General features: G+C 44.0%; 1 protein-coding gene across 4 annotated transcripts; it reads left to right on the forward strand.

The window, feature by feature from the left end:
- Window positions 1–27,108, forward strand: ABTB1 (ankyrin repeat and BTB domain containing 1). 4 transcript variants are annotated; one of them, XM_021532113.3, is made up of 12 exons: window positions 1–166; window positions 1,867–1,929; window positions 2,992–3,047; window positions 4,079–4,223; window positions 6,149–6,308; window positions 7,193–7,238; window positions 8,248–8,364; window positions 12,969–13,084; window positions 18,391–18,489; window positions 19,063–19,230; window positions 22,108–22,308; window positions 23,659–27,108. In XM_021532113.3, the coding sequence occupies exons 1-12, from the start codon at window positions 111–113 to the stop codon at window positions 23,863–23,865; spliced, it is 1,434 nt and encodes a 477-aa protein (XP_021387788.1). In that variant the 5' UTR covers window positions 1–110; the 3' UTR covers window positions 23,866–27,108. The 4 variants fall into 4 exon arrangements, with proteins under 4 accessions (XP_021387788.1, XP_085446626.1, XP_085446627.1 ...); XM_085590500.1 differs by having other exon boundaries at window positions 8–166; window positions 1,867–1,966; XM_085590501.1 differs by lacking the exon at window positions 1–166 and adding an exon at window positions 263–699 and having other exon boundaries at window positions 1,867–1,966; window positions 19,063–19,264.

The raw sequence follows: 27,108 nt of genomic DNA on the forward strand, positions 1-27,108 counted from the left end.
CGCCGTGTTTACAGCGCCCGCCGTGCCCGCCCCGCCGCCGCTGCCCCTCGGCCCGGCCCGGCCGCTGCTCCGCTCCCCGCGTCAATGCGGCGCCGCCGCCCCGCCCGGCCATGGACACCAGCGACTTATTCACCAGCTGCAAGAAGGGCGACGTGAGCCGCGTGCGGTGAGCCGGGCCGGGAGCGGGTCCCTCGCACCCGGCGCTGCTGTGGCCGCCCTGGTCACCGGGCGAGCGGGGCCTGCCGGGGCGCGTTCCCCGGAGCCCGTCCCAGCCTCGCCAGGGCGGCTGCCACAGCCTCGGGGCTCCCCGGGACGGCCCCGTACATAAACGCCGCTTGTTCGCTGTGTGTGCAGCGGGGCTTTGCCAGGTGCTGAGGCCGGGTGGGTGTGCCCGGTCCCGCAGGTGTCCGAGTGCCAGGCGGTCACTGCGTGCTCCCGGGTGTGGGTGCCGCCTGTGGCAAATGCCCTTGCGCAAGGCTCCTCTCCAGCTGCTCCTTCTTTACCGCTGGAAGTGATATTTGCGTTGGTAGGAAGCTGGATCCCTGAGACGCAGTCGTCATGGAAATGTTTAGACAACTTGTGCTGTAGACTGTGGGAGTATGTCTGAGAAATACGGGGATACTACAATTTCAGGTCAAGTTTCCTTGCTCATCTCAAAGCAGCACAGCTTAACTGCAGTGATTTTGGATCAGGAGGCAGGTGGGTTTGTTGTCTGCAGGGTGAATGCAGGGTTCAGCGTTTACAACAAGCTTTTTTCCTGCATCTCATGGTTTGAATATAAAACTGTTCTTCATCCCTTTATCCTACTTGATTCTTCCATCTCTTAATGTGTGATATGTTAGATAATCAAAGCAACCTCTGTTTCAAGGTGATTACTGGTGAAGGATAAGTGTGCAGATAGATAAGGTCTGGAGAACATTGTTATCTGTTGTGACTGTGTTAGATGAAATCATTGCAAGCAGTAAATTGCAGTTTACTGCAGAAGGAGGGGTCTGAGGGATAGTCTTACAGAGGTTTAGGATGGCCCGTATGGATGTAATGGTAGAGAAAGGAGAGTCTGAGAGTGCTGTCAGAGCAGGGGGGACAAACTGACCACATGAGACTGAGCAGAAAGGAGCTGAGTTGCTTGATGTGTGAATATGTTCAGAGGAGTCTGAAGTTTGAGACAACCTAGGTGAAGGGAGTGAAAGAGAGGATTCGTGGTGGGTGATAAAAAACCAAAACTTGAGAGTCTTTGTGAAGGCTGAGAGGAAGTTTTACCCATGGCTGTTGTAGTACAGGCGCTAACAACAGCCAGGCTGTGTAGGAGATTAGTCTGCAGGGCAAAGCCTGGCTTCTAGAGGTATCAGAGAGGGAGTGTTAGCAGCATTGGATGCAGCCTAAACATGCAGGACAAGGAAGTGGCAGATTTAAGAGCAGTCTGGAGTGACACTGATGCTGCTTTTGTCAGGAAAAGCTATGAACAGGAGGGGAGTCCAGTGCTAGCCTCATAAAATTGGCCACTTATTTGTAAGTATCCAGGCTGGGGAGTGTGAAGGTACTGCAGAAGTACTCAGGCTTCTTTTGAGATTGCTACCCTGTTAGAGATGCATTTGATTGCCCTCCTTCCCCATTAAAATTGCCCTCTTTCCCACTTAAAATTGAAGGGAGCTCCCAGGCCATGCTGTAGAACACCATTCTTTGGGTTGAAGATTTGGCTGATGCCGCTTCAGCCATAGCTGACAGTTCCCTAAGTCCAGTGCAAGATCCTGTCATACCTTTGGAAGTTACTCTATGAACTGGAAGTTACATCTTCTGAAAGAGGAGAATGTGACTGAGTGAGTAGCTGCATGAAGTTATAACTTTGCTCTCTCCCTTTTCTTCCAGATACCTTCTTGAACAGCGAGATGTGGAAATTAATGTCCGTGATAAGTGGGACAGTACACCCCTGTGAGTGCTGCAGCCTGGAGCACTGGCTGGGCGGGGGGTAGGGCCTTCAGAGCTCCTTTCTCTGCATCAGCAGCCATGAGCACTGTTACAAAATGTCTCAGGTTCTGCTTTTTTGGAGCTTCAGCTATGTAGTTCTGCTTCTCTTCCCTGTGGGTGCTGTGCTAAGTGTGTCTTTTTCTCCCCTTTTGACTGGGTCTTGCTGTAGTGATGCTGACAAGCAGGGTTTTGTGACCAAATTACCTGGATTAAGCACTCTGTTCTTGGCTAGATTAGGCTCTTCCCCCACCAATGTCCACGGCATTCTAGCAAGTCTTTTTGGGTGAAAGCTTAGTAAAATGCCAGGTGACTGTGGGATCACAGTCTGTCTGGTAGTAGGTCATGAGGAATCCCCCTGGAGGTACTAAGGGATGTTCTGGGAGCTTGTTACAGTTCCAAAGGACATTTAGACATCTGTAATATATTTAGAGTACAGAAAAACTTCCCAAAGTAAAGGTAGACTAGCATTTGGTTGCTGCAATGTACATTACAAGATTCTCCTAATTTGTAGGACAATTTGAGGTCCCTGTGAAAGAGAATCATGAAAGGCTTAGACTGTGAAATAGAAAACAAAACTCATTGAAGTAGAACTTTGGGGGGTGGATTTGCTGTACAATCAGTGTGGGTGCTGTTCCCTCATTGGCATAGCATGTGACAGTCAGACTGGCAACAGAAAGAGCAAGGAGTGTTTTTGAGAATTCACTGAACTGCTGAGTGCCCATGAAATGATCTCCATTAAAATGAGGATGGATTTGGCAGCTAGTGGTGCAACAGAAGAGGCTGAACCCGAACTGGCACCTTGAGATCTCCTTGCAATGCCTAGGATTGGTGGGAACAGATCCTGCTTAGTCTGTTGCTGGGATCAGGCTTCTGTGCTGTTTGATAGCAATTCCTCACTCCTATGAGGAGTCATCTCCCAAGCTTCTCAGGGATGCTCAGTGCTGTGATCTGTGTGTGGTGATGTGCCAAAATAGTGAATTTTGCTTCCTACTGCATCTCTAATTTTCTTTCTCTCGTTATTGTCAGGTATTACGCCTGTCTGTGTGGACACGAGGAGCTTGTACGTTATCTTCTAGCCAATGGTGAGCAAAAGCATCCTCCTAATTATGGGTGCAGTGTCTTTCTCTGGTCCATTGGGATTGTATGTCCTTCTAGCTGTGCCTTGTGGAAACTTCTTCTGTTACAACCAACCATCTCATCAGTTATCTCAGGCTACAGAGGGAGCCTTGCACACGTCTTCATGAACTCTTTTGCAGGCCATTTGCTGCTTGAATTTGCTTCGTGAAATTGCTTACAATTTCTTGAATTGATTGACATCTTGAAAATGCACAGAAAGGGAAGCTGTCTGTGATGGCTCAAGGCAGAATGACTTCCTAAAATCACAGCTGGTGTTTTGTGAGGGTGCAGTGGTATTGGGAATATGCTGATCTAAGAGTTGTACCTCATAGGAAGGATTGTCTGTGTAAAATTTTATTGTACTCTACTGATAGGCTGGCTTTGTAAGAGGACTTAAAAGGGATTTTGCTAATCTCAAACAAAGTGAGACCAATTCTACAGGCCAAGTGCTTCCCCCATTTGGTTCTTAGAACCCAAATTCCCCTAGGCGCTGGTAATGTTTTGCCAGAGGAACCAGAGTGCAGTGTCACATCTCAAAAGGTTTGGTTTTCTACTTCATTCCTAGCATCTTAATCAATCTCTTGTGTAATTCTAAATAGGAAAATGCAAATGCCCTCCAAATTTCTAGCAGGTTTTAACCTAAAGAGTTATACAAAGCAGAAATACTTTCTAGGAGGAGTTCTTAATAGCTCAAGAAATGATTGCACTCTTTATTCGGTGAGATTTGTCTTCCCAGAACACTACTGGAGCCATGCTGAGAGGCTTTTTACACAGGTCAGTTTAAACAAGTCATGACTTCCTCAGAAAGGGATTTGTCTGTGGGAGAGCTTTAGATAGTACACCTGTGTGAGGGAAGCTCAGTTTTTGTCAATGTGCTCATCAGCAGAGGGGACCACAGTGAAACATATCAGCAGACAGAAGTCATGCTTGTTTAGTGACCATTTTGGGGACACTGGAGAAGGATCTAACTCTGTCTGTGCCTGCGGCTGTTTTACAGGAGCAAAGTGTGAGGCAAACACTTTTGATGGAGAGCGTTGTTTGTACGGAGCTCTGAGCGATGCCATCCGGAGGCTGCTGAAGGAGTACAAACAGATCACAGCCAAGTGCATGAAGAGGGACTACTACGATGTGTTCCTGCAGCGGTAAGGGCGTCAGCATGGGCAGAGCATCCCACCAGCCTTCCTGAGCTCTTCTGCATATTCGAGCTCCCTGTTCAGGGCAGCTTTGGAAGGCAGCTGATCAGTACCCTCTCTCATTGCTGGGCATGTGGAGCTTCCTAAGGAGTGTGCCCTAAGGGATCATCTCCAGGTGTGTGAGTGCATAGCCTCCAGTGAGCTGGGCACAGACTCCAGAGACAACAGAAAGCTGGTCTGTATAATGCAGAAGCTCTAAGCTGTCATCCTTGACTGTCAAACCAAAATCACATCACTAAAACCACATCAACAGTGGTTTTAGTGGTTTTAGTGGTTTTAGTATGTCAACTGAAATTAAGTTTCAGGCCTGAAGGTACTATAGCTTGCAAGCTGAAATTTTCAACACTGATAAAATGTTTCTCATTTGTGAAACAGAGCACTCTAAGAAGTCTCAAACTGATTCACAAGGATGTTGTCCAGTTCTTTCTTTTTGGTTATTAAAATTTGTTAAAATACTTCTAAAAGTTGCCTGTCCCACATTGTACTAGAGCTTGAGTGGCAGCCTAACTTGTTCAGGAGTAGAGGAATAAGTTTCAAGCTTTTCTTCTTGCTTTTTCTCTTCCTTGGTAACTCTGATGTTATTACAGACTTGCTGGGTTGGGTTTTTTTTTTTTCCTTTTTATTTCCCATTGGACTGACTTACAAATGTTAAAACCTTGGTTTTTTTTGTTTTCTCTTTGGAAACTGGAGTGTTAATAAATCCTAAAAAAATTCTGACATTCTTCCCAGTGCTACAGTGTCCTAATTTCTGAGGCTGTAGGAAAAGAGGGGAGGAAAGAAACTCATTTATGGGAGTAAAATCAGATTCTGTGTTCCAGTGAAGTAGAATTTTGCAGGGTGATTTATTACTGCTCTGGTGACTGTGGCTCAGATGGTGCAGGATTGAGCATACATGAAAGCTAAAATGTGCTGGTTTCTGCTTCTCATTCAAGCAGACCTACCTTGTGTTAAAATTGAAACAAGGGGCAACAGATGGGAGGAAAAAAGTAAAAACCTAATGCTTCTGTTTGGTTTGAGGCAAGACACTTGGAAGGGTGTGCTAGTGGCAGGAGATTGAGATTAGCATTCAGGACTCTGACAACATCTGTGTGTGACTCCACACCTTTCCATGCACCAGTCCAGCTCTCTAGGAGTATGATGCTTGACGTCCACCTGATTTGACCTCTTGAGGATGTTTGTGAGGATATATATGGAGGGAGTAATGGGCATTAGAAACACAAACACTGGTGGTGATTGCTGCAAACTCTCAAACTAGCAGTTTTGTTTTTTTCCTTTTGAAGAATGTAGGTATGGGCAGGCAGGCAGGCCATAAGCGAGGCTTCACCTCTGATGTGGTAATTGCCTGCATTTCATGCCTGTACATCCTTCCTTCTTCTGAGGGTGGATGGCATGAAGTTCTCTCCTGTTTGTTACATGATTAAAGTGTGAGCATTGACAGTGCCCAGAGAGCAGGAAAGGTGCATCTTTGTAGCAGAGTAGTTCTTTTTGAAACTGTGTCATTTTGCAGGTTTTTTTTTTTTTTTTTTGACATCTGACAATTTAAAAGCAGTATTAGCTTTTGAAGATGTTCTTGGCAGCATCTAGTTCCACTTTAAAATCTGTTCCTGGTGTTCACCTAAGACAGGAAGATTTCATTCTCCAGCTTCCCTGTTGCACTAACAAAACTTCTTTGAGTTATGGAAGGGAGTGAGGCACCCCACTCCAGTATATGAAACACCAGCCCCATGCTGGCCTTCCTGCTAGGCAGGGAGAGACTGCAATGCCCATGGGTATTTGTTCCTTTAGACCTAATTGTACCATGTTCTCCACTAGCATTACTCCATTCTTTCCTTTTTCATCCTGCAATGAGTTTCCCTTCTCTCTGTTCCTCACAGATTGCTGGAGCAGGGTTACCAGAGTGACATTGTTTTCATCGTCCATGGCAAATCCTTCTGTGCCCACCGCTGCATCCTCAGTGCTCGCAGTGCCTACTTTGCAGAGATGTTTGAGACCAAATGGAAGGGGAAAAACATGATAGTGTTGAAGCACCCACTGGTGAGCAAGGCTGTGCTTCCAGTTCTTTCCTTTCTTTTGCTGTTCCAGCTGGGTGAGGAAAGCGAGTTTGAGGGTTAACTTCCACAGTGAATAGCTCCTGAGGCTCAGAATGGCCCTAGTTGAGGAGAAGGGCTTGTGGGGGCACTTTATGCAGTAAAATTGCATCTTTTTCAGATAACAAAAAGCTGCAGATTACATACCTTCCCTTTGTTCCCTCTGTCATGGACTCAAACATATCTTAATTGCAGTAGCATGTAGCTGTTACCATCTGCCAGCTGCATTACGACCCCTCTCTGGGATGAGTTAAGTCTGTCTAATTCCTGGTGGACAGGTGGTCTGTGGTGAAGACATCACCTCCATAATTGGCACTAATTGAGTCCCTTTTGTTGCCTTTCCAGCAAGAACTAAATAGGCCATAAGTGCCTTCCATCCATTAACCACCAGTACTCTGGCACACATTTCTGTAACTTGACTCTGGCAGTGCAAATCCTCTTGTGACAAACGTAATTCCAGCTTCTCAGAACACCGCTCTCCTCTCTTCTTGTACAAGAACATCTTTCCTCTGGAATTAGGAAGATGTGGAAATGCTTATGATCGGTGAAAACGTGGATTTTGCAAAGCCTATATTATAACCATGTCTCTTGAATTCCTCCATTAGTCAGGTCGTGTGCCCTGAGGTATTTGAGGGATTATTATCAGTTGAAACAGTAAGGAGCTGTGTAAGCCAGGTGGAGTGACAGCATTAGTTGTGTGAGGAGCAAGGAAATCATCATGTGTGTGTTCTTACTTAAAGGGTTTTTTCCTTAGTTGTTCAGGATCATGTTTCTAACTTATTGTTAAATTAATGGTGATTCCAAATGTATCTTTCTCTTGTTTTATTTTAGATTAACCCAGCAGCCTTTGGTGCTCTTCTGCAGTATCTATACACAGGTAAATGACCTTGCCCTCTGGTGTTTGTTTACATGGTTGGTGGGCTGCTGTCTCTCTACACTGAGAGGCACAGGCTTGCACTCAGCAGTGTTTGGGTGCTTGAGTTGCCAATAAATCCTCTCTGCTGGCAGAAAGGGAGAATGTGAGCAATCATCAGCCCTTCCAAGATTGTACCTTTTGCCAGTTGTTGTCCTGCCAGTAATTATACAGTCAATTAAAACCAAAATCAGCTTAGGTTGATTGGTTGGATGGATTTGGAGACTGTATTTTTAACTTAAGGAAGGAAAATCTGTCATCTGGTGTAACAGCTTCATAAGGTGGTGAAAAGCCAGTTTCCCATGTAGGACATTTTCAGTTTGGCAGACCTGAGCAATGTGTGCTGAATGCTTTGACTACTTTCTAGTATTTTTTTTTAACAGAAGTTGATATTAAACCTTCTATGAAAATACCCGGTGTTGTGTTGTAGTCATGCTAAATGCTGAATGCTCAGGCCAGGAGGTGGCGCCAGAAATTAACATTTTCTTCAAGGCTCTTCCTTTCTAATACAGTGTGTTCAGAAATGTCCCTTGCCACATTTTCAGTGATTGTAAAAGATTCTGGGAAGAAAACTTGTGAGCCTAAAGTCTATTCTTACCCAAAGCCAGATATTCAGTGGTGGCTTTCATGCCTGCTGCTGTTGTGTTGCTGTTTTTTGATTTTCTGAGAGAATTGGATATGTTTTTTATAGCCTGTTTGGTCTTTGGTCCCTTGAATGAAGCTATTAGAGTAAACCCTGGAGAGTGGAAATGTAAATTAAATGCCAAACTGTTATTGATTTAAGTGGTATGTGGTGGTGGAATACCAATTCTTAGCTTCTGGGACTGAGTTGTAAGTGCATGCTGAAAAGTGAGGCAGTATATCTAATTACTAAATTTCTGTGCTATCAAGTCTTCAAATATTTTTTTTTTTTTGCCATTTTTACATCTAAATCCTGTGGATTAAGTGAGCTGACTGCATTTCTTCTTGACAGGTCGTCTGGATATTGATGTAGAATATGTCAGTGATTGCAAGAGGTTGGCCAAGCAGTGTCGGCTGCAGGACCTCATCGATGATTTGGAGACCAAATGTAAAAAAGTCTATGAATTTGGTAAGCATTTGACTTTCTGTTGTCTCTGCTGTGCCTGTGTGCCCGTTCAGGGAGAAACAGGAAAGTGTGATGGTACATGTTTCATGGTGTCCTTGGGACTTCCAGAAAATTATTCTGTTGTTCGAATTTCCGTGTTTGCATGATAGTTTTCAGTCATTGCCTGTCTGTAGGGCAGCTGTAGTAGTTTCTGGCACATGCATGTTTGTAATTTATATTGAATGCTTTCTTTATAGTAGAGCAGCCATGGCAGCAGGACTTTGCTGTAGTTGACAGACATTCAACTGAGCATGGTGGAGTATATATTGGGAAGTGCCTTCCAACATGGAGCTTGTTTAAATCCCCAGAAGGATAAAATATATACAGTTAGAGGTAATTTTCTGCATTTATCTGACCCCTCACCGAAGTAAAATATTTGATAATTGGCCCAAAATGGGTGCAGAGGGAGATAGAACTCTTTTTTTAGAAGCAAAGAAGTATTTCTGAAATCATGTGTATATTAGTAACACATGGATGTGCCAAACCTTAAATGAAACAATCCTCTATTTAAGGACTTTTTGTTATCCAAAGCTTATTGCATGAAGACCAGCAGTTGGAGTTTATCATTCATCTCCTTAGCTCAAGCTAATGCACACGTGAAGAGCAATCAGAGCAGCACAAGTGGCGTTAGTCACGAAGCAGAAAAAATAACAAAACCTTTGGGCTGAAAGCTTCTGATTCTCATTCTGTGCTCTGACTTCTTTACTTTAATCAAGTTAATTTTCATTTGAGAAGATACTGCAGTCTATAGTTTAGTGTCAATAGCATTTTCTTCCCTGATCTAAGAGGCAGGGGTGTAGCTGTTCCACTTTTTCCTTTTGAATACAAGTTGTGATTATTCAGCCTCCTGAAGCTGCAGGACATAATTGATAGAATGCTTCTGGCTCAAGAAATTCCTCATCTGCAAATCACATGGAAGATATTACCATGTGCAGGTCTCCCTTTACACATGTGCAGTTGTTTGGTGGTGGTGGGATACAAGATTACCATGCTACAGCTGTTCCCATGTAGAGCAGGGTGTAAGTCTTTGTGGAAGCTGTGTCACAGGTCTTACTTCTGCTCTGTAAACACAAATGTAAACCTGGACCTGAGGAGATTAGAAATGCATTTCTTGGTATCTACAAAAACTGTAAGGTATCAGTTTGTATTAAATAAGTGGTGATAAAGGGGAGTGGTGAACAAATATAAAATAAAAGCAACTCAGAAATCAGGTAACAAAATTATTTTGTGTCATCTTGTGATATCAGAGTAATTCAATGAGATGCCAGAGATCCGTTTTTTCCTTTTTGTCTTTTTCTCCTAGTGTCTAGCTGAGACATTCCATCTTAATTAATTTAGTTAAAATTTCATATTATGTTGTGGAAGGAAAAGAAGGTGCTTAAATCTGTGAACTGCAAAACAGCTGACTTCTTGGTGGGTTTTCAGATGGAAAATAATGAAGTAAAGTTTCAGGTTAGTTGGAAGCTCTAGATAAAAGCACCTCTTGGAAATACAATGGCACTGGACCAATAATTTAACTTCTCTGTTCTTTGGAGAGGGAACAGTTTTTTAATTTTAAGGCTTGACAGAAGACTATAGGTGGTTTAAAGCACTGATGGAAGTAGTAGTCTTTATTTTTATTTATGACAGATTTAAACAAATAGAACAACTGTTAAAAGTTTGTTTCTTAAATCTCATGTGGAAGCCAGGAAAATTTGATTCTGCAAAAAGGCATATATGTAAGAGTTATAGAAGTTGGAAAGATCTTAGATCACATAATGTCTGGCACTTGACTAAGTGTGTCTGTTCCTTTGAGTGTTTTAGGAACCTCTGCCTGTTCAAGTGCATGCTGTGGAACAGACATCTGATTCAGGTTTGCAGAGCAGGGTCATGTGTTACATCTGTGTTATGATATTGAAACAAGAAAACAAGATGAGCTCCAGCTTCTGCAGCCCCACTGGATAATTGCAGTGTCTGCAATCTCATTATCTAGAGTTAAACAGTATCTCCAAAGCACTTAACTATCTTGGCATGCACAGACAGTAGTAGAGGACGAGGATGACACAGTGCCTTCTGTTGCACCTGAGATATATTTGGGTGTGAATGCTTGCCTGTTTTCCCTTTTGTGGCTATAAAAGAAAAAAATTATTGCAGTGTTCAGAAGAGCTCAAACAATTTGTCCAGTTTAAGCCATAACCCTTCCCATAGAAGTGCATGTGTTAGAAAATAAATGTTCTGCAGTTACTTCAGCAAGTTTTAGGCCAAAAAGGGTAAGAGCAAGGTTTGAGATGCTTACCATTGTAGCAAAGATAATGGATATGCAGAATCCGTGTTTATAGCTGATTATGTCATTGTGACAAAGATGAATCTGAATGTGAACACTGTGAAGGTTTTGGGAGTTTAGTGTGGTTTATTTGTGGCTGTTATGTTTTGTGGTACATTGGCTCAGACTGCAAAGAAGTATTGAGCAGGAAAGCCAAGGCAGCTGGTACACTGGTAGGTGGTGTTCACTGCTATACAGCTGTGCTAGACTGGGAAGAAACTCAGTCTGAGCCTCAGCCACAATTTGCTTATTCCCTTCAGCTCCTTGCATTGTTTATGTTGCCCTTTTTGGAAGCCCCTCCATTCATCTTTCTTGCATTCCTCTTTCATGGTCCCTGCTCCTTGCTGGCTTATTCCTATTTTACAGCTTTGATTTTTGTTGCCTCTGTTAGGAAGGCTTTCTGTGTGATAACTGAATGCTGTGCCCTTGGATTTGAGATGCAGTGTCTGAATAGATTTGCTTCTCAGAAAAAGCACTGTTCTTTTGTGTCACTGGGAAAGTGCACAGATGCTCTGTGGATCCCAAGAGAAGAGCTCTTTGCCTTGACTGCTACTTTAAACTTGCTGAGTCCATTAGCACTTAGAGAGCCTGACCCGGTGATTGTTACAATAAGTACTACAGAAATACAAATGTTTCTCTATGCCGTGAAAAATTTCTAATTGCAAAGTAAGAAATTTCCTTCTCTCATGCTGGTGTGTAACTGATCAGTGCTTTCTGAGAAAATGCACTCAGTCTGGTTTGTGTTGGTACCAGGCTTCCTTTTAGCTTATTTACCCTGGAAGTCGTCTATCTGAGGGTAGCATTTAATGCTTGTAGGGCAGCCTGTCTCCTTGCTGGTGAGCTTTGTGTGTAGTAATCATGTTGTACTGGTAGATTATCCTTTCCTTTCCAGAAATCTTATGGAGAGGTACAGTGGTGGCATATTTGAAGGGTGCAGCAGTGATGTGGAGGAGGGGGTGGAGATCTTGTTTTGTGGCACATCGTGGTCTTGTTTCGCCCACGACCCAATGGAGTCATCTGATGGAGCTCATGTAATACTGTACAAAATGTCAGGAGAAATGAGGTCTCAAGGTGGCGTGATTCACCTGTGAGGGGTTTTAATGTGGTGAATCATACCTGTCAGAAATTCTTCTGAATTCTTTGGAGTTAACTCTGTCTTTCTGGCTCCCAACAGTATCTTAAGATTTCCTCAACACAACTTTGCATTTTCCAGTGGTGCTCTATCTTTTTTCACATGCCTCCTTGTATGCCAGGGACTCTTGAATGTCTTGCATGCTCTAGTTCTTCCCCCAAACCATGCTGACCTGGGAACAAACCTCAGGTGATAGAGCAAGGTAGCCAGAAACAAGAAAGGCTGTGCTGACAGTAGCATGGTATCATAGTGGGTCTGCTTTGGGCTGCCACTCTTTTGAAGTTAGGGTTGGCTTCTGCGGGCTCCACAACAACTTTGGTCACAGCAAGACGGCTAAAGTATGATCATGTATTTTGCTTTGCCTTTAATGGGCTGTTTTATTGTGTAGGCTGATAAGACAAGATGGAAAGACACTCTAGGTCTGAAAAAGGCTGTCTCTGAATGGTCTGTTTGAGCTCTTTGATGGTAGTGATGCTTAGGTCAGGCACATACAGGAGTCTGGGTGCTTTGGGGTCTTTATGATTTAGGGAGTAGAGGGCAGACTCATACCTGCTGAACTTACTGGCTAAGCAAGAATAAATCCCTTTGTTCCTTGCAATGAAGTCAGGATGGCACAGCTGAAGTGGGAGCCAGTGAAAACACGTGACAGAGCAGAAAGGCATGGAAGCAGATTAATTTTAAAAACCCCCTGCCATGGCCTTTACCTTAGATGACACTGTTAGCTCTAGGGATAACTGGGGAAAGCAGTGTGTGAGTGGCTTCTACAGGGATCAGGGCAGCCTGATCCATGGTCCTTAAATGTAATTGATGACATGGATTCCAAAGAGCAAGTTGGGCCTAAAATATGCTTGTGACAACACTGTTTCCCACAGTTTTGATATTTCAGCATAAGGAATTAAGTGGAGGTTTGAGGAAAGACAGGAATACATGCATCCCTTTCTAGCCCTGCTCACAGGCTGCACTGAGGGGTGCTGAATGTGTGTGTGCATAGAATAGAAGAATTGTGTGTGTTTTGCAGTAAAAGCTGAACAGCAATAATACTGGGTTTCCTGGCATGTCTTTTATCTGAATGAGAGAGAATGTTTGTAGAGGAATTCAGGAATCTCTGCTCTTTTGTTTTTTTGCTTCTTCCAGTCTCTTCCAAGCCGGGGACCTGTGTGAAAGTGCTGACGATTGAGCCCACAGGTAACTGCCGGCTGCAGGAGGATCTGGCTCTCCTGGCAGACTGCGCCCTGCCAGCTGAACTGCGGGTACGGAGCACTTCTACTCCTCGTGGGCTCTCTGGGCTGGGATAGCTGCTCACTTGTCTCCAGTCACATCACTGCTGTACAGACTTAGTGCTTGCTTGTTTCCTGGTGCTCCAAATGCTGGAAGGCTTTTATGGCTTGGAAATGCTGTAAAATTGTGTAATGAGGCTGTCGGTGCTGGTCTTTCCCCTTGGATATTCCCCTCAGCAGGGATCTTGGTAAATAAAACCCTTTCTGTGTGGTTGGTGGGGATTTCCCCATTGAATACCATAGGACAAGGCCTTCAGCTCTTCTCTTTGCCATCCTTGAGAATTAAAAATATTGTAGCAGCAGGCATTGGTACCCCAAGAGATAAATAGGTGAAGGATCGCTTACTGGGCTTTCTTGCTAGGAACTGACACACTGCAATGCAGAGATGCTTCCAAACCCTGAAAATATTTCCAGCAGAAATGTGAGTCCCTCTGAAGAGAATTTAACTTGACTGGCAGTAGATCTGCTTCTCCCAGCTATGTCTTGTCCCTCAGAAATAGCCCCCACGGTTGATGATGACTATGTTAAAATACCATTATATTCTTAGTTAGGATCATCTATGTGGATCTTCTCTCCCACTTGCAGAACAGGATAACTATTAGTTGTCTTCATTCTTTCTGCATTTGGTGTTTTCTGTAATATCAGCAGATTCATTTTGGTCTTATGTATGCCCTTTTTTGGTCCTCTTTTTTTATACCAACCACTGTATTTAATAATGTGGACTCATTTTAGGTGGCTGCTGTGCCCAGAGGTTGTATGACTGAGTGATATAGCAAAGTTTTATTGCCTTTTCTCCTTCTGTTCCCTGCCAAATAAACCTGCCTGGTGCAGAGTGTGTGTGTGTACATGAATAAGGTTTCTTACCTTTATAAGCTGGCTATTTTCAGATATATTTTACTATAGAGGGAGTTTTTTTCTCTGTCAAGTTTACAACTACCAGTTCAGAAGTCTTTCCTGTGTAACCTGCCTCTTCCAAATAACTGTACTTTTTTTGTGGCTTTCAGTATGCTTTTCTGTATGTTTGCAGGCTTTAAAAGGAGGTGATACTATTAGTAAGCTTCAGATTACCTCCCCAGGAATTAAAAAGTGGATCATGGGCCCCAAAATAGTGAGATTTACATATATTTTAAGTCACTTTACAAATAAAAAGAATATTTCCTATTTGATTGCTTGCTTCCAGACCTTGATGGAAAAATCCTGTTAAGTTGTTCTTCTAAAGTTAGAAACACTTTCCTTCTTAATTCTTTCATGTAGAATAGGAGCTGGAAGGAAGAAATTGGAATAGTGTAATCATCTGACAGTGCTGTGGATTGTGAGCTGTGGTGTTCTTGCTGTGTTCATAGATTGGAATGAAGGCAGCATTAGAGTTATTACAGCTGTACAGGTGAAGAGGACATGAGCATACACACTTGCTCACTAGGGAATTTGTGTGCCATGCACACATGTGGGTCCTCTGTTTAAGCCTGAAAAATTCTAAAAGATTCCCATTTTTCTCTCTCTAGGTATTTTTTTTGTTCCTTTTTGTTTGCAATTTATCTCTTACTCTAATATTTCCAAATTGTTAAATTCTATGAATTGGGTGTCTTTGTTCTGGGACAGAGGCATTGCACGTCCTCATTCTTGCAGAGTTTGCTGCCATTCAAGGAATAGGATACAAACTGTGTAACCTAAAATGTCAGGAACAAGTGAATAGTCACACACAGACATCTGTGTTTTGAAAAGAAGCATACTTTTTTTTTTTTTGTCCAGCCTATGCAGAACAAAATAGGTTATTTTTTCTTCTGGATAAAAGCCAGCATTTCCAGAATTTGGCAAGAAACATTTTGAGCTGCTGCATGTCATGTAATGTCATATTATATGAAATGGGGATGTATTCAGCGCTCTGTTTCAATATAAACAAATAATTTGCATGTAATGTCTTTGATACTTGGATGATGTATGAAATTCTGTGCATTTCAATTTCATGGTTAGTGGTATCTTATACAACTAAAAAATAATGGATGTTTGATATCCAATTATAGCTCATTATTATTTCCTAGACTGAGAACTATTTATTCTTTGAATTCTCAAACACATTTATAATTCTGGTACCTTGTTTCTCTTTCCTATTTGTGCTTGAAAGCCTTTCCCCCCCGCAGTGTTTCCATTTACAATTATGGTTGTTGTCCCTGTTTTGTTTTTTTTTTTTAAGTAGTAATGGCCAGGATTTTTCTGTCCACAACAGCTGTTTCCTCAGTTTGTTGCGATAAAATTTAGCAGTGACGGATTTAAGTAAAATACCACGAAAAGCCAGGCAACTGTAAAAAACCATGTGGCTTCCCACTGTCTGCCTGGTTCTTCATTTCATGTCTGCCAGTTACAGACTCCAGGGCTTCCAGTATATGACCCTGTAGCCCCATGGTTTCCTTGTAACTGTTTTTCAGTTACCTTTTAACTGAGATCTAATGTTCCAAACCAAGATGAAATCAGACTTAAAGGATCAGAGTTTGCCATGAAATAAATACTGTTCTTTCCAGCCATATCGATATGTGGTGTACCTGAAAAAAAGAGACCATTTTCCACTCTGGGGGTAAAACTAGGTCTTGTCATGCATAGGAAGAACAGTTTGAAACAAGTAGATGGGTTCTTCTTGTCTGTCTTCATCTGTATGCTGTTGCTTGTCTAAGGCAGTGGCTCCTGTGCTTTGCTTTGCCCTTTTGGCAGAGGCAGATGAACTGAAATATTTACAACATGTTTCCAATTTAGGGTTTTTTTGTATCCAATCCACTTGCATCTGGTTGTCAGCCGCTAATCTTCTCTTCAATCACCAACCCCTGTGTTTTGTCTTGTAATTTATTTACAATTTTCTTGCTGAGATAATCTGGCCAAGGTACAAATTGCTGCCATTGATTTGTTTTCTATGTTTTTGCCTCCAGCAACATTTCTATTTAAGCTCTAACAGGAAATTTGCAGCAGCAAAGACTTGGTCTTCCATGTGTGGTGGTGGATAGTGAGAGTATTCAGAGTATTTCTATATGGTGATTGAGTTACTGTGAATGTGTTTGCACCTTGTACGCTGGACTGTATTGTGGTCCTTGAGCAGAATACTTGACTTTGGCAGCTGTGCTTTGCCTGGACAGAGGCCTGGGAAGGAGGTTGTATGAATAGGGGTGGTGGGAGGAATAAGCCAATTTTCTGAAGGAAGATCCTGAAAAGGAGATTAGATTCCTCAGGCATGACAAAGGGAGGAGAGTAGAAGTAGTAGAGACTTGAAAGGGGAGTAAAAGGGAAAATTCTGCAAAGCCACTTTATGCTGAATAGGAGAAACAAAGACATAAACCTGCTTTTGTAGTAGGAATTGAAAATAACCTTGTAAACCTGAGCAGCACAGTGGGGACCAGGCAAGGCTAGAAGCAAGAAATTGAGCCCAGAGGAATTTATAATTCAGAAGACAACTCTGAGACAAATAACACTCCAATACCCTTCCCAGAGGGATAGACTCATTTTAGAGATTTACCTTTGGACAATGAAAAGCGAGCAAAGAAAGAATGCAACGTAGGAGATGTGGCATTTATCTCAATTAAAATTCTTGTGCCACAGAGCGGCATCTTGTCAAAGTTTGTTTCTAGGTTTGTTTTACCTGTGATGTGCCTGCAAATCTGTAATCTTCGGATTTCTGTCAGAATTTGTCGGAGAGGACATGGAAGCTGTGGGCATAGGGTGGGGAGAACAGCAAGGCAAACAAAGTGGGCAGTTGCATCATGATGGGTGTTTGTAACACACTGCCACAGTGTGAGGCTGCAGATCCCCAGACCATGGACCAAGGACCAAAGCCTTGACATATAAGACACAGATAACAGTAAAATAGCAGCCTGGGGCATCTACAAATGGGACAATTTAATCTCATTTTGATGAGGTGGTGCCCTTTGTGTTGCAACCATTGCCCTTTGTATTGTAGCTATATGAAAAACAGGTGATAGATCAGGTGGGCAACATTCTTTGAACTGCTGCATCTCTTCTTGAACAGGAGTTGCCCAGTGGAGCATAACTGCAGGAAGGAGGTGCTATGGAGAGCAGGCATTACTGCAACATCCTTGTGCATGACTTACATCACTGGGCTTCTCCTGTGATTAGGAATCAGAAGCTGCCAAGTGTTGCTGTGGACAAAGAGCATGGTGGATGGGTCCAGATTGCCATGGTCAGTGGTGGTGTGAGCTTTTGCCAGCTTGATGCCTTGCCACATCCAAGAACATGTTTTGTGAGAAACCCCACTGAGCCAGGCTGAGAGCTCCCACCCAGTGTGTTCCAGTCTGTGTCTGTGTTCAGCTCAGGAGGGAGGAGTCATCTGGCTCCTCAGTAGAGCTGGAAGCCCTGTTGGAGGCAGGTGGGTTGGAAATGGACAGTCTGCTATTGTGAGTCCAATCTTTATATTCAGCCCAGGGTTTTCCTGGGTGCAAACTTGGGATGTAATTTTCTTGGATGAAAGACAGCAGGAATAAACTGCTTATCCTAGATACCTCAGGGAAATATTTATGGAAAGCAAGAACCAGGGGAAACTTTGAGATTGTCTTGGCTACGTGACTGTGAATATAAACTTTTTTTTTTTTTCACAATTGAATTACACTCTATACAGAATAAGGTGAAAGGGAAAATATTTGGAAGTATCACTTTAAAATAACATAAGGCAAACAGGCCTTTTTTTTTTTTTTTTTTTGGTGTGTGCTGTCATTGTTGGCATGTGGGATTGGGTGGAGGTGTGTTGTTAAAATAATTTGCTTGAGTATTAATATTGCAGCAACACTATCTTTGGCTGCAAATCAAATAAAAAATCTAAAATGTGCTCTAGCAATGTTGGATTATTCAAGTGAGGGAATAATTGTAGCCAAGCGATTTGAAACTGGTGTATACATGGATGTAATCTATATGTTGTTACATGTACCCAGTAAAAGGCTGGTCCTAAGCTCCAGTATGCTTATGATACCTACTGCATGAAGTAAACTTCACCTCCACCTGGTTATCTGCCTTGTTAAATGGCAGAGAAACACTTTTCAAAAGTGTATGGAGAGTCAGGAAAGGAGGCAGCTGTAACTTGTACCAGGAGTGTCTCTTATAAGGAGTGCAAGTTCTTCATTTCCTGGCATTGGAATCTGTGTTCAGAGCATCTCTGATGTTCAGCACTGTGCTGAGGAAACAGAGGGATGGCATTTTCTGGGAAAACATAGCACTGAACTGAACTTGGGACCCTGAATGTGTTTAAAGCAGGAATGTAAAAGGAAGGGTTTTCTGGTGTCTCTTCCTAGGTTGGTTTTGGGGAGTTGCCATTTGACAGCACTGACAACTTCAACAGCTGTCCCGATGTGTGTTTCCGTGTGGAAGATTACAACTTCTTGTGCCATAAGGTATGTGCTTGTGCTGTATTTCCTTCTCCTCCCTTTTTGCCATTAATCTAGTCTACTTGTGTCCCCACTTGTATGCTGGATATACTCTGCAACAGCAGCATTGATTCAGCTGGAAAACTGCATTTAAAGCATTTAACAAAGCAGCAAGGCCTGCCTTTCTTGCAGAGGTGTGGAGATAAATTTATAAACTCAGCTACAGTACTCACAGCTGCAAAATCTGCTGCTGCTGGCTCATGAGTTCAGTGTCTGGAAAGAGGAATGTTTGATCTGTAGGTGAGAAGCAGTAAGAATGAATTTTGAGATCCAACCTAAACTCAAGGTCCTGCCCCAGTGCCATGCTAATTTAGAATCTCTTGAGTTTACCTTTTGTGTTTGTGGTTCTGAGGGTAGGCATGGGTAGAATAAGGTCTGGAAAAATATTGGATATGCAGTTTCAAAATGTAGGGAAAATCAAAGTTACAGAGTCTGAACTTCTGAAATACCTTTGAGCTGCTCTGACAGCTGGTTGGTAGTGCCCTTTGGTTTCATGCAGTAAGGAAGATGTCAGTGTTTTGGTTTTTCATTCTTCTCCAGGCATTTTTCTGTGGTCGCAGTGATTATTTCAAAGCCCTTCTTGAAGATCATTTCAGTGAGAGTGAGGAGCTACAGACACAGCCCAGCATCCCTGTGGTGACTCTGCACAACATCTCAGAAGACATCTTCATCCGGGTCCTCTACTACATCTACAGTGATGATACAGAGGTGAGACCAGCCATTGGTCCTTCCTTCTGTGCTGGTGAGCTCTGAGGTGTTTTCAGCAGTATTTTTCTAAATCTGGAGCAGGGTGTGTGTGTATATTCTTAAATTTCACTGACCTACTCTGCTACTTCACTTTTGTCTCAGGAATCCACATACTGAGGTATGCTGTTAGCCAGGCAGGGTTGTAGGTCATGTGCATGATGTTCAGGAAGCAAATCTGTAGTCTTTTATCCCACAATAAAATCTGGAAATTAGGCTGCATGCTGTTTATTGACAGGATAAATACAGGGTTTTGCAGCTTTCCCTCTTGGGCTCTGTGTAAAGATAACAAAAGCATCTGCCAGTAGATGGCAGATTGAACACATTTGGAGATTTGGATAGGTTGAGAGATTCTGCTTATTTACTCTTGGCAAATAACCTTACTCATAGCCTACTTTTCCATTTGTAGCAAGTAATTATTTCTGCTGTTATTTATTACTGGGGTGGGCAAATGTTCCACTGTGAGACCAGTGCCTTGCTGTGCTCAGTATTGCAGGCAGTAACAAAATAGCCCTAACCCACTTAGTTTTCAGCCTAATGGAAGATGCAGCAAATCCTAGCGTTTAATTAGCTTCCTGCTTTGGTTTTGTGGCAAATGCTTTCAGCAGGTTTCTCTGCAAGATCCCAGAACACATTCTGGCATCAGGGCAGTGAATGGAGATGCTGCTGCACCTGCCAGTGTCACTTCCCCCAAGCAATGTTTGTGCTTCAGGTTAGGTGTCACATCCAGTGAGTGCACACAGCTGTGACCTTGTTTCTGCTGATCTGTTCAGCTGCAGGTAGCAGTGAGGAGGGATGTGTTTGGGCAGGCAGAAGGGCAGGATTGCTACTGATATACCAGAGAGCTGATCCTTCACTTGCCTGCAGTCTTGCCTCAGCCACTTTCTGAAAGGCTGAGAGGGAAAGAAGCTGCTTGAAGATCCTCCTGACCCTGTTCCCTTGCACTGCAGCCTGACCCTGTTCTTTTGCACTTCCCCAGTCTGCCTGCCTGCCTCGTGATGATTCACAGGAAGAATGTTTCCCTAGCAGCTATTCCTTTCCAAGGGGTGCCTCAGCTGCTCTGTCTGGTTTGGGTCAGGAGGATAGACCAACAACAATCCGTAGGAGTTAAAAGGATCTTACTCATATGTTTCATGTGCAGAATGGTGCATAGATTGCATTTCAAACTGAGTAGCCAAGATGTGAGCTTCTGCAGAGAGTTCACCTGTCATGAGAAACTACCAGAAAAAATGGTTAGGAAGACAGGAATATAGCTCAAGTTCCACATTTACACGTGTAGTGTTCTCCCTGTCCTGTGTTTCTCCAGCCAAGTGTCAGCACTCTCAATTCCATGTTTTTCTTTGCAAAGGTTTTATGGTGTCTCTCTGCCATGCAATAAGTGGCAGTGTTTGCAGTTATGGGGAAAAGTGCAGAGGACATAAAGGGTTCCAGGCACAAAGATAAGTTGCTGATCGGAGTCCTTGTGTAGGCTCGAGGGCCATTCTTAGAGGAACATTTGCCAGGTTTGTCCTTGATGAAGCAGTTGGGAGCTGCAGCCATTAATACTGCTGGCTCTAACACCTACAACTCCTGAGGTTTCCACAACTTATGAAGGGACAAAGCAGCACTTGATTGATAATCCCAAGGGCTTTGTTATCTATCCGATGTGCATGAATAGCCCTTGTGGCATGGCTCTCCTGCATCTTGCATTCTTCTGCCCAGCTGCTGCAGGGTGTTAAACAGCTGGGTCACTTGCTGGGAACTGTCTCTCCAAACACAGGTGCGGACAGCTGTGAAGGAAGAAAAAAATCAGTTGTTGTAGTTGTCAGAGTGAGTAACTACACGTATAGATGTGCACAGCAGTGTGTGTTTGCTGCTCACTGGTTATCAGGAGAGTGGACCAGGATGCAGCAGTTATCATTCTTCCATCCAGACCAGTGTGGCTTTGTCTCTAAGTGCAAGGGCCCTTGCCTCCTCCACAGCTAGGGCATGCAGTGTCCTGCAGATCCACTGTTAGAATGGATGTGGGTAACTGAGCTCTTTGCAGCTCACATTAGCAGGAACAGAGACTCTAGTTCCAGGTTAGTGATGCAGATGGCTGACAAAAATAGGATTTGCCTGGCCAAGGGGAAGAGGCTGAGTGAAGCTGGAGGTGGTGTCTCCAGCTTTATCTACAGGGTTTTTTTATCCTGACATCACTTCCAAGTACCCAGGAAAGAAATGAGAAGGTGGTTCTCTTGTTCAAGAGCCTTAAAATGTTAAAGCCCATTCACAATAGTTTAAGTTTGAGCATCTGGTCCATTAATTTAGTCCATTCTGAAGGCATGTTAGAGCTCCTCTAGTATTTGATGTGCAAAATATGTTCTTACCCAGTTGGGCCTCACTTGCATTTTATTTTGTGTTCAATTTTCTGTCCTTGAGTGTACCCCCCATTCCAGGGAGGTTGTGCTGGCTCTTAAAGAGAGTTTTGCATATTTTTCACAAAATGCGAGTCCAGCAGTATAAAATTGGAGGAAGAATGTGGGGACAAAGTTCTCTGTCCTGCCAGCCTCATCTGTTTGTCTTTTGGAAGTATGTCTGGTAAAAGTAAGCTGCCACTGTCACACTGAACATTTTTTAGCAGCCAGGTGCACTTGGGTGTTTCAGCACTGCCCTGTGCTTAGCTAGAGGGATTACCTGCAGCATGAGAAACTCTCTGCTGCACTTCAAATTCCTCTGTGCTAACTGGGTGGGAGACACTGAAAGCCAGAGCTCCTGTCTCTCCACAGTCAGCACTTATGCAGTGAAGTGCCAAACAGCACGTTAGTGTGCCAGTGGCAGGCAGTGTGCTTGGAGTGGGCAGTAACTCGCCCTGCACTGCAGCTGTCTCCAGAGAACGCCTACGACGTGCTGTGTGTGGCAGACATGTACCTGCTGCCCGGGCTCAAGCGCCTCTGCGGCAGGACCCTGGCGCAGATCCTCGACGAGGACAACATCATCAGCATCTGGAGGATTGCAAAGCTGTTCCAGCTGACCCGACTAGAGGACCAGTGCACTGAGTACATGGCCAAGATCATCGAGAAGGTACTGAAACACTCCCCGTGGCAGTGACCACCTGTGCCCGTGTATCTGAGCCATAGACGCAACAGACTGAATGGTTGTACTTTGGTCTGTAGTTAATGGTTGTCCTCTATGGATTAATGTGCTTCCAAGAAATGAGCAGCATTTAAGTAGCAAGGCACATGGTAGGTTAGGACAGAGGAGGAGGAGTGTGGCAATACCTGATGTCACCACAATAAGCCAGATTTTGGTCCCTGGCTAGCACATCTTTGTGGAATGTGGGGTGAAAAAGCTGCCCAAAATGTTTTCCAAGTACCAGGGGCAGGTGATTTTCACTGAACTTTCAGCCACTGTGCCCAAGTAGCCATGGTGTTGCCTCAATACACCAGCTGCAGCCTGGAGAAGCCAAAGGGGTGAGTAGGGGAGCTCTGTGCAGGAAATGCTTTTTAGTGTTTGTTGGGGGAAATTCTTCCTGGCATAGTTCTCTAGATAGGAAAAATCAGTGTGCCCTCTAATCTCCTCCAGGATGACAAATGAAATAGTAGGGGTTTGCTCAGTGGATAATTTGCTGTCAAACAGCAAGAAGTAATAAATTTAACACTGAAGCTTTCTTTATGGGGCTCAATTTAAGTGTTAACCTGAGTGATTATAGCTTAGTCTCAGGACTCGTGGAGAAAGTTGCCATATGGAAGGATAAACTAGAACCTATGAAGAGTTTTTGTGCTAAGACAGATCTTTATAAATGGTTTGTGCATTTCACATGGGAATGTAACATTTTCACCTGCAGCTTGAAAGGTGTGAAATTATTTTTGGTGTGGGAAAACAATGAAGGAAATAGTTCTGGGGCTGTTAATTTGTTCAGTGTATAGCTTGAGAATTACATACACATCAGCATGTACCCAGGTTCTGGGTTCTGAAAAAGGATTTAAAAGATGCTGAATATTCCAAGTAATGATCAGGGTAGGGCTTTGCTTGTGTGTTCCCCATTCTCTAGCTTGAGTGAGAGTCCTTGAACCCCGAATTGACAGTGTTTCTTCTTAAGGGTGTTGGCACAGACAGAGTCACCCCAGCTGATGTTCAGACATCAGTGGTTGCCAGCATCCTGTGGAGATGCACTGATGGCAGCAGGGAGAGATTTTGGCAGTGTGGTAGCAGATCAGAGCTCAGAAACCTGCTGTGCCCAGGCACAGTTCAGTAGAGTAGACAGATGGAAGCTGCCTCTCACTCCTCAGCTCACCACACATTCCTGGGGAACCTGGTGCAGAATCATTCATGGGTGACCCAATTGTGTCAGGTTGAGTGCAGAGCAGAGCAGCTCCATCTCTTTACCTGTCCTCTTGTGTTCCTAATGGTTCTCTTGTCCTTCTGGTCCAGCTGGTGGAGTTGGAGGAGTTTGCAGCTGCTGTGAAGGAGAACGCAGAGGCCGTGGAGGAGCGGCAGGAGACGGACTCCATCCCTCTGGTCGATGACATCCGCTTCCACATCACCAGCAATGTGCAGACTTACAGTGCCATTGAGGAAGCCAACCAGAAACTTGAAGCTCTAGAAAACCTCCTGGCCAGTATAGGGCTCGAGTGCTGATGTGTGCAAACCCTGCCTGTCATACACAGTCTGCACAGCCCTCACTGCATTGGCTCGGAGTGCAAGAACATCTGAGTCTGAATGTCTCACTTCCCATTCTTTGTCCTCCTTCCCATCCACCTTCAGGCATGGTTTCTTTTTAATTTATTTGTGTCTGGACATTTGCATTTCTGGTTTGTGTTTGGTTTTACTTTGTTTTTTTGTTTCTCTTTTCAGAAGTAGCTCCCAAAGCTCAGCCTAAAGTCAGTAGCTGCTCCTTTGTACAATACACTGTGGAGAGGAGACTGAGCTGTTGGGAATGGTGAGGGAGCTGTTCTGGGGACTTCCTACTGCCTGGGGTTAGAAACCATCCCATTCTGTGGTTCAGTATCACACTTTGAAAACTGGCTTATGCCAGAATATTTGTTGAATTACCAGCAGCAGAGGAAGAAAACTGGATTAAAGTCTTAATAAGTGTATGGGAAAGGAGGTCAGCACTGTCACTGTCAGCATTATAAGAATGGCAGAACTGGGCAGTGCTTCCCTAACAGGGACAGAGAGGTACTTTGCTATGTGGAAGGCACTGTCTTCACCTGCTATTTTAGTACTTAGATGAAAACAAAAAAGTGATTTCCAGGTCTTCCCTAGCTTTTCATTGCTTTGAGGTGCTCAGAATTTAAAAGCTTTGCTTTCTGAACTAGCATCTTTGAGAATACAGTAGAGACCAGAATCCTTCCATTCTTAGAAAGCAGTAGCTTTCAATGCACAAAAGAAGGAAGAGCAGCCATTTTTAAGAGGGGACAGAAACACCTTCTTCTTGGAAACAGCACTTTTCCCTTTATTTTTGTCCATTATGGTAGAGCAAGGCTGACTTGCTGGTGGGTCCGGGAAGAGGGATCACTGGAAATCTTTAAAAAGGAAAGGGACCTTTTGGGTCTCTCATGGGGCTGCTGTCCCACTCCATGACCTTCTGGCTTTGTTCAGCCTTGAGCCTTGTAGCTTCATTGTTCTCCAGGAAATTCACTGTCTGTACTAATGAATGTTTTTGAATCTGTATTTTGCAGTAGGTCATGTTATCTCATGTTGTCTGCTTGGATTCTTAATGAGGGTAATGGTGTTCCTTCTCCTCGGCACTAATCAGCAGGTGATAACCCTGCATAACCTTGCCTTGCCAAATTGGCTGTCCTTGGAGCTGTGTGTCTCTGGGAGGGTGTGTTGGGAGAGTCTCCAGGGTACAGGCTGGGTATACTTTCCCATGCTGTGCTTTGGGAGGGAGAAGAAGCGTTGAGTGAAGCACATGCACAGGCACTGGGCTGGTGTGACCACCTCATACAATCATTTTGGTCACTTCCTGAGGCAAGAGCTTGAAATATATACTGTGCCAGGTGTGGTTTTATTATGTGATGTGAGAACTGGGCAAAGATCCCCTGCAGCTTCCAGGGTGTTGTTTTCTGTAATGGTGGTGGTGCCTCTTATGGCTAAGGGGTTAGGACATCTGGGGTTTGGCAGGGACTTGCTTCAGGCGTGGATGTATTGGGAGGATGGTTTTTTTCTTTGCTAATCTCACCAGGTGAGAGACTGATACCCCACAGCAAGTGGGAGCTGCAGCCTCACTGCCTGTTCTGGGCACCACCTGCACTAAGCAGGCTGCACTCAGTTGTGAGGAGGGGACTCTGGGCTTTGGCCACTGTGCTTGGGGAAAGCCAAACCTTGGCAAAATCATGTGTCAGGATTGAGTTGCACTTAACAGAAGCTGTGGATAGAGCTGGGGTGGGGGGAGCAGGGATGAGGTTCATTGATATAATTGAACCCTTAGATGCTTGTGCAGTTTGTCATCTGGGTTTAAGTGGTGTCTCTTGCAGATCAAGTCTCTGGGGCAGGGGATGGTGGTGGCAGGGCTATTCAAGCAGCGTGTACTTCAATTCTGTTTGAAACCCTTGTGAAGAAGTGCAAGGAGTTGTGGTTTGTTTCCTGCAGTCATATTAGGATGAGGATGGAGGATGTGTCCCTCCACAGGAGTGTGTTGCTGCATGGAAGCAGGAAGCAGCAGGTGTATGCTTCTGTTTGGGACATGGAGAGGAGTTGTGCATTTTTTCTATGATTTGTGGAATGTACCTCCATGTCCACTTCTAAGCTCAGTGTGTCTTTGACAGGACCACCAAAGAGCCCAGCACAACTGATGAAGATATCTCCATGAACTCGGGGAGGGTGAAGGGCTATCGAGGAAGCTTTAACATGAAGTCCCATGTATTTTGGAGAAAGAAGGGTGAAAGGAGAGCTGCTTGTTTTCTTCCTGAGTGGAGTGTCAGGCTCATGAAAATCTGCTACAGAAACCAGCAGCTTAACTCAGTTGGTTTAGTTCTCCTATGTATATAGCTGAAGATAACACTGAACATAAGCAGGATGTTTAATTTATCATATCTCTTCTCCTCCTCCAGCAGAAATTCCGCTTCTGACATCTTAGCAGTTGGCTTTCCACAGCAGTGGTTGTGACAGCCCACGAGGCTTGCACAGAGCCACCAGAGAACAGGACGTGGCCTTTGCCTTCTGCTTGTACTGAGCAAGATGCAGAAGCAGGATTACCAAGGAATGTGCTAATGCTTTTCTCTGCAGATGCCTCAGCTGCTAAAGCAAAAGGACACTGGCAGTGGGCAAAGCAGGAGGGAGGCAGAGAGGGAGCAGCAGTGCTGGGAAGCATTTTCCATATGGCTGCTCTTGAATAATTCCATTCCTGCGTCCTTAAGTGTGGAGCAAGTGAGGCTGCAGTCATACATGTGGGAGAAAAGGTCAGCGTGGCCTTTTGATCTGCCTCCCCAGCAGTGCAAGTCCACGTGGGCTTCCAGGCAAATGCCTCATCTGTGTGTGTGCACTTAGTGGTCACATCTGTGAGGCCTGTCAGATTGTCCAATTACTCGGGATCCTTTAACTCTCCCCCATCCCTTTTGGCAAAATAGGGCTATCCAAAAGCATTGCATAAGCAGATGGTCAGCATGCAGGCAAGCTCTGTAATTAAGATGAGCCAGGACAAAACTTAAATTTGAATTCACTTTGTTCTTGCTGCAAATAATTTTATCACAAAATAAAAACCTTCTGATTTTTCTTCTGTTGCCAGTGTCCTTTCTGTGTTTTGTTGTCTTTGTCCTTTTTATTTACTACTACCCACTTGCTGAATCAAGAAGATTGTAAAATTTACTAGAGCAACATTATATTTAAGAAGAAATGTGTAAGCACGTGTGCAGCAATAAAATAGTCTATTTCACTATA

Source organism: Lonchura striata, chromosome 12 (genome assembly GCF_050655825.1).
Source record: "Lonchura striata isolate lonStrDom1 chromosome 12, ASM5065582v1, whole genome shotgun sequence".
NCBI classification, from domain to species: Eukaryota; Metazoa; Chordata; class Aves; order Passeriformes; family Estrildidae; genus Lonchura; species Lonchura striata.

Excerpts from the sequence above, each read along its gene's own strand:
- ABTB1 (XM_085590499.1), top strand. The coding sequence starts at position 600 with ATGTCTGAGAAATACGGGGATACTACAATTTCAGGTCAAGTTTCCTTG. Across the intron at positions 1,967-2,991 it reads GAGCACTGGCTGGGCGGGGG|GTATTACGCCTGTCTGTGTG; the intron begins GTAGGGCCTTCA and ends CGTTATTGTCAG. Across the intron at positions 18,490-19,062 it reads ACAACTTCTTGTGCCATAAG|GCATTTTTCTGTGGTCGCAG; the intron begins GTATGTGCTTGT and ends ATTCTTCTCCAG.